Consider the following 10,425-nt stretch of genomic DNA (forward strand, 5'->3'; position numbering starts at 1 on the left):
TGTGAGGAGGGAATGTGTCTATTGTTGTATTCTCCCAATCGCTTAGTACAATGCTCTGCACACAGTAAGCGCTCAATAGATAGGGCTGACTGACTGACCGACCGACTCTCTCCTCAGAGGCCAAGGCCCATCACGGAGAGTAGGCTGACCCGAGACACGGCTGTGGAGGCTGGTCCTGGCGGGCAGAGGAGGGCAGAGGAGGGACAGAGGTGGGGCGGGGGATGGCCCGGGACCTGGAGGACGGAGGTGAGCTTCAGCTGGGGAAAGGTGGGCGGGGGAGAAAACAGTGTCAGAACTGAAGCCCAGTACTTCTGAAGGCAGTTGGGGAGGGGTCACCTCAAGGGGAAGGACCCCATGTAGTCAGTTCTTGATGTGGACCCAGAGCGGACGGGGACCTCTGGAGAGATTGGCCTCCCTGGCCCGGGTGCTCAGGGTGGGGCTTAAGGGGGCTGCTGCTCTCCCACGTCTCATCTCCCCTCTCCACAGGTGCAGGACGCCAGCACCCAGCGGGACGAAGGCTTGCGGTGTTCGGGGCTGTTGGGCTGCTGACTGGGGCCGCCGTGGGGGTCTGGCTACTAGGTCAGTGCTGCGGGAGTCGGGAGGGGCCAGTCCAAGGAAACCGAGACATGGGGGCAGAGGCCTGAGAGGATGGGGGGCGGGGGCCAGGGCTGTGGGACACAAAGGCAGAGGCCTTGGGGCGGCGGGGGAGAAAGGGGAGCAGAGGCTTTGGGGGAGAGGAAGCAGGAACTGGATGAGGAAGGGATAGAGGCCTGTGGGGAGAAGGCAGGGGTTGGGGGAAGGGGCAAATGTTGGGGGGGAGGGTCAGGGGTTGGGGGGGAAAGAAAGGGGCAGAGGCCTGGGAATATGAGGTAGAAGGGCAGGGGCTGGGGGAAGAGAGGGAAGAGCCAAAGGTGGAGGGACTAGAGGCCTGGGAAAAGGAGGGTAGAGGCCTGGAGGGACCCCAGACACTAAGAAGCGGGGGCAAGAGATGTGGTCACCGAGGGGAGAGAAGCAGGGGATGAGGGTCCTGGAACTGGATGGTTAGCAGGGGAGGGTGAGGAGGAGAGGGAGAAGGACAAGGATTTTCTGAAAAGCTGGAGTCAGAGGTGGGGGCGTGATAAGGGAGGGGGCGAGGGTTCCTTAATGCTTACCTGCAGCCTCGTTTCTTCCCCCACCCCCATCCGGCCTGGCCTCCACCCACTCTCCCCTAAGTGACGTACCTGCGGCCCCCATCTCCGCCCCTGGCACCTGGTCCGGAGACCCCGCAGGACGCAGACACAATCGTGAGCTGTGAGGGGTCCAACAGCGAGGAGGCTCCCCCTACCGTGGCCCCCAGGACAGGTTGCTACCCATATTCCGGTCTCAAAGATCTCCCTCTGGGTCACCCCCTCCCGGGTCTGCAGAGACCTCCCAACTCTGCAGCCGATTCTCCCCTAGCAAACTCTCCAGACCTGGGGAGGATATTGGGCCGGAGGCCCAGAGGGGTCATAGAGTGGGCAGGGGCCGGAGGCCCAGAGGGTCACAGAGTGGGCAGGAATGGCTTCTCTTAAGAAATAGTATGGCCCAGTGGAAAGAACACGGGCATGGGAGTCAGAAGACCTGGATTCTATTCCCGCTCTGCCACTTCCCTGCCGTGTGACCTTGGACAAGTCCTTTCTCTGTGCCTCAGTTCTCTTATCTGCAAAATGGGGATTCAGTACCTGTGTGCCCTCCTACTTAGACCATAAACCCCAAGTGGGCCCTGATTATCTTGTATCTTCCCCAGTGCTTAGTACAGTGCATGGCACATAGTAAGTGCTTAGCGAATACTATGATTATTATTATTATTGGAGGAAGGGCCAGTGATGGAAGGATTTAGGCTCAGAGAGGGTTAGACACCTGAGGTCACCCAGCAGGAGGGGAGATGAAACTAGCCCAGGATTTCATCTCCCCAGTGAAGGGGTCCCTCCTTGGACTCACTGTAGAGGGATGGGGGTTGGGGAGGTGCTGCGGGAGTGGGGGTGGGGGCTTTCACGCTGTCCCTTCAGTATCTTTCAGAATCAACAAAAGCAACTTCTTGTTGGAAGTGCAGATTAAGGGGACGGCAGGCTGGCTCCTGGCTTGCCACGCCGGATGGAGCGCCTTACTGGGGACCAGGATCTGCCGGGCCCTCGGACACATCAGGTAAGGAGATCCCGGCCCCTGGGGACAGGAAGTTTGCTCCGTCAACACCGCTCCTCGACCATCCTGAACTCCTCGTGGTGGGAGATCAGCTCATCCGTCCCCCCGCCGCATCCCAGATCTGGGAAACTTTCCCGGCCTTTATATCCGGGGGAAAGAGACCCTTTTGGCTTCCTCGGTGTCCACCTCCCCTCCCTTCCAGACCCGGGGAGAAAATTTTAATACTCTCCTGCTGCAGCTTTGACCCCGGGGCTCCTCTAAGGAAAAACACTGTGGATAGAGGGCGGCCAAGAGGCTAGAAGCCCTGTCCTTTCTTGCCATGCTCATTAGGCAGCTGCCCAAGGCACAAAACACCCTCCCTGCAGGGCATGGGATACAAGGCTTCCAAACTGGGCAGGGGTTAGCAAACCAGCTTAATTCCAGTCTGCACTTGGTGCTTGGTGCTATAGGGCATGTAACCTACAGGGTAAAAATCACCCCACGGTGGGGAGGGCTCTATGAAACAGGCCCCTCGCAAGCCTCTGTCCTGCAATTCTAAAATATCCTTTTGGTCACTCTGCCCGCCTCAACCCCATTTTAGCCTAATGGCACCTCCTCCAGTTCAGGGCTGACCCCCAGCTCCCACCCACTCTGCCCCCGAATTCCTCCCACTCTCTTCAGGTTGGAAAAACCGATGACTCCAATTCAACCCCCTTCCCCCTCAAGCAAAAGCTCTTCCCTTGGCCCCATTCCCATAATCTACCTTCCGTCCCTCTGACTGAAATTTGAGCCCCTCTCTTTTCTGCCACTTGAGCGACCTTGGCGAGTCACTTCACTTCTCAGAGCTTCGGTTACCTCATTTGTAAAATGAGGCTTGAGACTGTGAGTACCATGTGGGTCAGAGACTCTGTCCAACCCGATTTGCTTTGTATCCACCCCAGCGTATAGTACGATGCCTGACCCGTAGTAAGCACTTCACAGATACCATAATAATAATAACTATTCTTATTATTCTGTTCCCCGGCCAAGACTCACTCACCACAAAGGGGTGAACCTGACGGACGTCCCGAACGCCAACATCCAGGCCTTCGCCCGGGTCTTGTCAGGGGCGGAGCCGGGGCTGGAGGAGTGGCAGCTCAGGTAGGAGGACAGACGGAGCTGAGAGTGAGGAGTGGAGGTGAGGCTGGATTGTAGGGGTTGGGGAACCTTTCTCCTCCTCCTGGGGAATCTTGGTCCCAAGAACAGAAGTTTCCCCGACCAGAAGGGGCAGGAGTCGGGGTCTCCCGTTGTTGGGTAGGGACTGTCTCTATTTGTTGCTGAACTGTACTTTCCAAGCACTAAGTACAGAGCTCTGCACACAGTAAGCGCTCAATAAATACAATTGAATGATTGAATGAATGAGAGAACCCTCACTCTGACTCCAGTGGAGAGCAGAGGGGAAAGCCTGTGTGCTCCCTGACCCTGGGATCCAGCCAGGACTGACCGGCCCCCTCCTCCCTTCCCTGCCCTCTTTTGCAGGGGCAACTGCCCTTCGGGCCAGATCGTCGCCCTCAAATGCTCAGGTGGGTCAACGCACAGCCTCGGGGCAGCAGAGGAGAGGGGGCCTCTTGGCACGCACCCCTCCAATCCAGCCTATCCTCCTTTTCCTTCTGCTGGGGTCCTTCCCCCATCACCAGGTGGAATTTGCACTCAATGCCCCTACAGCTTTCTGGTCCCCAGCTCTCCCTCCGATCAGGCTGCCTCATAGAACCAGGCAGGCAGGCGAGAGCGGTCCCATCCCCCGGGGGGGGGGGGGGTCGCGGATAGAGCACCTACCTGGGAGTCAGAAGGTCATGGTTCTAATTCCGGCTCTGCCACACGTCTGCTGAGTGAACTTGGGCAAGTCACTTCTCTGGGCCTCGGTCACCTCATCTGTAAAACGGGGATTAAGAGTGTAAGCCCTTCGTGGGACGGGGACTGAGTCTAATCTATCTTGTATCTACCCCAGTGCTTAGAACAGTGCTTGGCACATAGTAGGCGCTTAACAAGTAGCTTTTTTATTAATATTATTATTATTATTATTATTATCCAGACCTTCCCCTGCCCCCCGCCCTCCCTCCAGTGGTCCCGGGGTTGGGAGATGAGTGGCACTGAGCCACCCCCGGGCGGGTTGAGGATCGGGTCCGGGGGGGCACGGCAGGGGAGAGCCGGGGAAAGCAGGAGTGACTCTCCCCAACATGCCGTCGGCAGAGTGCGGGACCCGGCCTCGGGCTGCCCTCGTCGTTGGCGGCCACGACGCTCCCCCCGGGCGCTGGCCCTGGCAGGCCGGTCTGTTCCTAGGCTCCCGACACAAGTGTGGGGGCACGGTCCTGGCACCGCGCTGGGTGGTCACCGCTGCACACTGCGTGGACAGGTACGTCAAAGCCCCCCCTGGGCTGGGCAGCCCCTACGAAGACGTGTGGGGGCCGGGGAGGAGTAGCGCCCACCTCCCAGAAGCCCCTCCGGTTCCATGGGTCTTCACCCCTGCCCTGAGCCAAGGTGAGCGGGTCCCTCCGGGGGCTCAGGGCCAACCCTGCGCCCGGTGACAGGCTGACCCACGGGCCCGGATGGAGGGTGATCGCAGGGCTGGTCACGCGTGCCCTGATCAAGCCGCACACCGGGGCCGTGGTGGAAGAGATCACCCTACACCCACAGTACAGCATCCGGAGCCACGACTATGATATCGCCCTCCTCCGGCTCCAGACCCCGCTCAACTTCTCCGGTAGGTTTCCCCTCAGGGTGCCGGCCCTTTTGGGGACGGGGAGCGGGGTACACTGGGGGATGGGGAGGGAGACCATGTGAGGTAAGGCACAACCCGACCCAGCAGCGAGGAGAGAGGCAGAAGTCGGGGCAACCTGGAGGAGTCAGAGGAGAGGATTGTGGGAAGGGACTTGGAGGACAAGGCATCTGGCAAAGGCTTAGGAGAGAGGGGCTGGGGGTTTGGGGTGAAGGTTAAGGGGAGCCACGGTGAAAGGGTCAGAGAGCAGAGCCTGTGCCGATGGACCTGCGGCCTTGGGGTCTGCTCAGGGGGCGGGAGGGTCTGGGCTGGTCACTGGAGGGAAAGTCATGGACGGAGAGAGGAGAGTAAGGGGTGTGGAAGGTCCGGACTGGGTCACAGGGGTAGTCAGGAATGGAGAGGGGCAACAGGGGTGTTGGATGGTTTGTGCTGGGTCACTGGAGGGAGTCAAGAATGGAGAACAGAAGAGTCAGGGCTGATGGATGGTCCTTGCTGGATCACAGGAGGGAAGGTCAGGGCTGGAGAGGGGCCAGTCAAGGGTGTTGGATGGCCCAGGCTGGGTCACTGGAGGGAGAGTCAGGGAATCAGGGGTACAGGAGAGTCAGTGGAGCAAGCTGTCCAGAGGCCAACCGGAGCATAGGTCCTCCAAGTCACCGTTGGCAGCCGGAGACAAGGGCTGGGGAGACTGCGGAGCTGAGCCGGGCTGGGGGCAGGGAGGGCTGCTGCTCAAGGCCCACCGCTTCCCTCTGTGCCCTTTCCCCCAGATGCCGTGGGGGCCGTCTGTCTGCCAAAGTATCAGCAGAACTTCCCGCGGGGCACAGGATGCTGGGTCTCGGGCTGGGGCCACACGGCCCCCAACACCAGTGAGTCTCCGGGGCTGTGGGGGCAGGGAGGGGGAGCTGTTCCCGGTTGGAGAGTAGACTCTGGGGCAGGATGTGTCTCTACCTGGTGGAAAATACTGCTGGGCCTATTCCAACTCACTTGCAAGTGAATTCTCACCACTCTCCCCCCACACCAGCTTGGGGCCCATTTCCCACTCTTGGGGTGTCAGAGCATTTCTCAAAAGCACTCATAAATAACTCTGGCCGAGGCAACCACAGTCATAAGTGAGTGGAGGGATCTGAGTTTTTTTAGGTTTTTTTTCCTTTTTAACAATAATAAAAATAGTAATTATCATTATCATTTTAGTACCTGTTAAGCGCTATGTGCCAAGAACTGTTCTAAGCACTGGGGTAATACAAATTAATCAGGTTGGATGCGATCCCTGTCCCACATTGGGCTCACACTCTTAATCCACATTTTTTACAGATGAGGTAACTGAAGCACAGGGAAGTTAAGTGACTTGCCCAAGGTCTCACAGCAGACATGTGGCAGAGCCAGAATTAGAAGCCATGACCTTCTGACTCCCAGGCCCATGCTCTATCCAATATATCGTGCTGCTTCATAACGATATTTAATATCATTTAATGATAAGCACTTACTACGTATCGAACACAGCTCTAAGTGCCGAGACAGATACAAATCAATCCGGTTGGACACACTCCCTTGCCCACATGTGGCTCACGGCCAGCTTGACTTAGAGGAAGAAGCGAGGGCTTGGGCGTCGGAGGTCATGGGTTCTAATCCCACCTCTGCCACTTGTCAACTGTGTGACTTTGGACAAGTGACTTGACTTCTCTGTGCCTCAGTTTCCTCATCTGTAAAATGGGGAGTAAGACTGTGAGCCCCACGTGGGACAACCTGATTACCTTGTATCTACCCCAGCGCTTAGAACAGCGCTTGGCACATAGTAAGCGCTTAACAAGTACCATCCTTAATATTAAATAGGAAGGAGGACAGATGCTGAATCCCCATTTTACCGTTGAGAAAACTGAGGCACAGAGAAGTTAAGTGACTTGCCCAAGGTCACACAGAAGAGAAGTGGTGGAAATCAGAATTAGAATCCACGGCCGTGCTCTTTCCACTGAGCCATGCTGCTGTCCTGGCTGAGCCGGCTGAGTGCAGAGCACTGGGGCTTAGCCCGGCTGGAGCAGGTGAGAAAGATGAGAAGAAGATGATTCCCAACTTAGAATAATTTACAGACTAACTAGGTAGAGAAACAGACTTTACATGGACAAACATACCATAAAGTGCCTTGCCCACGGTAAGAGTTTAATTAATACAAATGAATGAATAAAGATCCTTGAGGGCAGGGATCACATCTACCAACTCTATGTATTGTCCCAAGTGCTTGGAACAGTGTTCTGCACACAGTAAGAACTCAATATTATTGATGGATGAAAAAGCATAAGAGTAAATGTAAATAATTCCATTTACATTCCATCATATACTCCCATAGTTGTGTAAGTTCCCTATAGGTAGGAAATGTGGCTCATACCGTGGTTTAGTGGAAATAGCCCGGGCTTGGGAGTCAGAGGTCGTGGGTTCTAATTCCTACTCCGCCGCCTGTCAGCTGTGTGACCGTGGGCAAGTCACTTAACTTCTCTGGGCCTCAGTTATCTCATCTATAAAATGGGGATGAAGACTTGGGAGCCCCATGTGGGACAACCTGCTTACCTTGTATCTACCCCAGCACTTAGAACAGTGCTTGGCCCATAGTAAGCGCTTAACAAATACCAACATTACTATTATTACTTCCCAAGAGTTTAGTTCAGTGCACTACTGAGGGCGAGGATTGTGTCTAGCAACTCTAACGTGCTCTCCTAAATGCTTAGTACAGTGCTCTGCACACAGCAAGTGCTCAATAAATGCCATTACGGCTACTAAATTGCCAGCCCAGGTGCATAAAGGAACACAAATCCAGGAGTGCTGTAGTGGCAAGCCCAGGGAGGTGGGGGATCAAATAAGGGAAATCCTCCTGGAGTTTGTGGTTCTTGGGGTGCATTTTGCGGGGGGGGGGGGAGGAAGCAGGATGCTGCAACTGAGGCAGAAGGGTAATCAGATGTGGGGAAAGGCAGGGGTGACTGGGGAGATGTGGATAGAATCCCGGCCTGGGAGTCAGAAATTCATGGATGCTAATCCCAGCTCTGCCACTTGTCTGCCGTATGACCTTGGACAAGTCACTTCACTTCTCCGCTTCCTCATCTGTAAAATGGGGATTGAGAATGTGAGCCCCATGTGGGACAGGGATTGTGTCCAACCCAATTTGCTTCTACAGTGCCTGGCGCATAGTAAACGTTCAACGAATACCACAGTTATTATTATTATCTCCCCCCCGGGCTGGCCCCTCCGCCCCTCTCTCGCTGGCCGCAGTGCCCCCCGCACCCACGCTCCAGGACAGTCTGGTGCCTCTGATGAGCACGAGCCTCTGCAACAGCTCCCGTGTGTATGCCGGGGAGATCACCGCTCGCATGTTGTGCGCCGGATACCCGGACGGCAGAGCCGACGCCCGCCAGGTATGGGGCCGGGCTGGTAGGTGGGGCACCGTGGGCAGGGCAGAGCTGGACAGCGGGGGGCTGTGGGCAGGTTGGGGCAGAGCTATGCTCTGGAGGTCTGGGATAGCAAGCTGGACCGAGCAGCGCATTTCCACCTCCCACCCATCTGCTCCAGAGAGAGGGCGGAGGGCACACCACTGACACTGGCACATCTGCTCACTAGAGCTGTCTGCCAGGCTGCAGCCCCATGGAAGGATGGGGCAGCGAGCAGGGGTGGGAGGCTGAAGAGGGAAAGGCGCCCGTTGTGGGTACATCATTGCAGCAGTGGCCTTCTGCGTCTGTCCACCCCGTGCCCCGGGCATCACAGGGGGACAGCGGGGGGCCCCTGGTCTGCCCAGATGAGGAGGCCTGGCGCCTGGTGGGCGTCGTCAGCTGGGGACGGGGCTGCGCAGAGCCCAACCACCCAGGGGTCTATGCCAAGGTGACCGAGTTTCTGGACTGGATCCACGACACGGTGGGGGTGAGTACGGAGGAAGAGGGACGGACGGGATGACCCTGAGAGGGTCATTATGGTTGTCGGTTCTAATTTCTGTGGCTGGTGGGGATGGAGAGGGTGGGAGATTTGCTGTGGCTGGGGAGCTGGGGAGAGGGATAGAGGGAAGAGGGGTGCACGTGCATGCTTTATTTTTAACCCTCTAATACCTGTCTCTGTGGAGCCCATTCACCAAGCCGTCCTAGGCCTGGCTGGGTTAGGATGATGGAGGCTGTGGGTCTTACTGGACCCAGCAGCCTAGCCTCACTGGAAGTGGGGGACGGGGAGGGGGCTTCTCAAGCAGGGCGATCAGTCACAGCAGCAGCAGCAGCAGCAGCAGAGCCCTCCAGCCTCCTCGCGGCCCACCACCTGGATGTGACCCTGTGGCTGAGGGCCGGGGGCTGGCAGGGGGTCTCCACCACAGGCTCTCTCTAGCCGGACCCCGACTCACATCCTGACTGGCTGGAGGGGGTCCCACCCTCTCTGTCCCCAGGCTCCCTCCGATCCTGCAGGAGGGGGAAAAGCAGGGGAGCCAACAGAGTCTATCCTCTCCGGTGGAGGGGGTCCATCCTAGTCCCCGCCCTACGGCTAAGGGGGAAGACAGGGCCCGGGCTAGGGGCTCACAGTGCCCAAGAATGGGCTCCGCAGCCAGTGGTGCTCAATAAAGACTGGTCGACTCACTCACCTCATCCCTCCTGCTGCTTCTCTTCCTCATCCTCCTCTTCCCTCACGGGTGAGCGGTCAACTGCCAAGGCCAAAGGGAAACTCAACCGCTTACCAAAGGGAAGGGTGAAGGCTAAGGACACGTTGGCTGGGCCTCTTCCCACCACACACAAAGGGACCCCCTCTGAAGGGTCTCTCCCCCAGAGATCTGCCCACTCTGGAAACAGGAAGACCGGGCACTCTGGGCTGCAGGTCTCGACCCCACCTCTTTGTCCCCCCACTGGACAGATCTCCCTGGGTGGGTGGGAGTGGGGTGATGGGAAATGGGACCCTCAGATGCCCTTCTGGTGCGCTCAGCAGCCCAGCTGGGACTCTGTTAATGAGTGAGTGAGAAGCAGCATGGCTGTGGGAAAGAGCACGGGACAAGGAGTCAGAAGACCTGGGTTCTAATCCTAGCTCTGCCACTTTTCTTCTGTGTGACCTTGGGCAAATCACTTAACTTCTCTGTGTCTCAGTTATCTCACCTGTAAAATGGGGATTAAATCCTCCTTCCTCCAACTTAACTTAGAACCGTGCTTAACACCTAGTAAGAGCTTAACACATGCCATTGTAAAAAGAGTTGCATGCCAGGCACTCTACTAAGTACTTGGGTAGATATAAGCTAATCAGGTTGGACACTGTCCTTGTCCCACTTGGGGCTCATAGTCTCAATCCCCATTTTACAGATGAGGTCACAGAGGCACAGAAAAGTGGAGTGACTTGCCCAAGGTCACACAGCAGACAAATGGCAGAACCGGGATTAGAACCCTGTTCCTTCTGGCTCCCAGGCCCATGCTATCCATTAGGCCACGCTGCTTCTCGGAGAGCGGGTGACCCACGAGGGGCCAGGCTGGCTCCGGAGAGGGAAGCCCGGGCGTAAAGCTTAGCACCAAGGAGAAGCGGCATTTGCAGAAATTCCCCGG

At 57.1% G+C, this 10,425-nt stretch overlaps 1 protein-coding gene across 1 annotated transcript; it reads left to right on the plus strand.

Annotated features, from left to right (window-relative positions):
- The first annotated feature begins 221 nt into the window (after positions 1-221).
- Positions 222-8,821, plus strand: TMPRSS5 (transmembrane serine protease 5). Its single transcript, XM_029075369.2, has 11 exons — positions 222-246; positions 487-579; positions 1,213-1,341; positions 2,028-2,163; positions 3,169-3,279; positions 3,658-3,701; positions 4,369-4,531; positions 4,707-4,879; positions 5,659-5,757; positions 8,147-8,289; positions 8,636-8,821. Exons 1-11 carry the CDS (start codon positions 222-224, stop codon positions 8,819-8,821), a joined length of 1,302 nt encoding a protein of 433 aa, XP_028931202.2.
- Positions 8,822-10,425: the final 1,604 nt, after the last annotated feature.

The sequence above is a fragment of the Ornithorhynchus anatinus genome, chromosome 11, assembly GCF_004115215.2.
Source record: "Ornithorhynchus anatinus isolate Pmale09 chromosome 11, mOrnAna1.pri.v4, whole genome shotgun sequence".
NCBI classification, from domain to species: Eukaryota; Metazoa; Chordata; class Mammalia; order Monotremata; family Ornithorhynchidae; genus Ornithorhynchus; species Ornithorhynchus anatinus.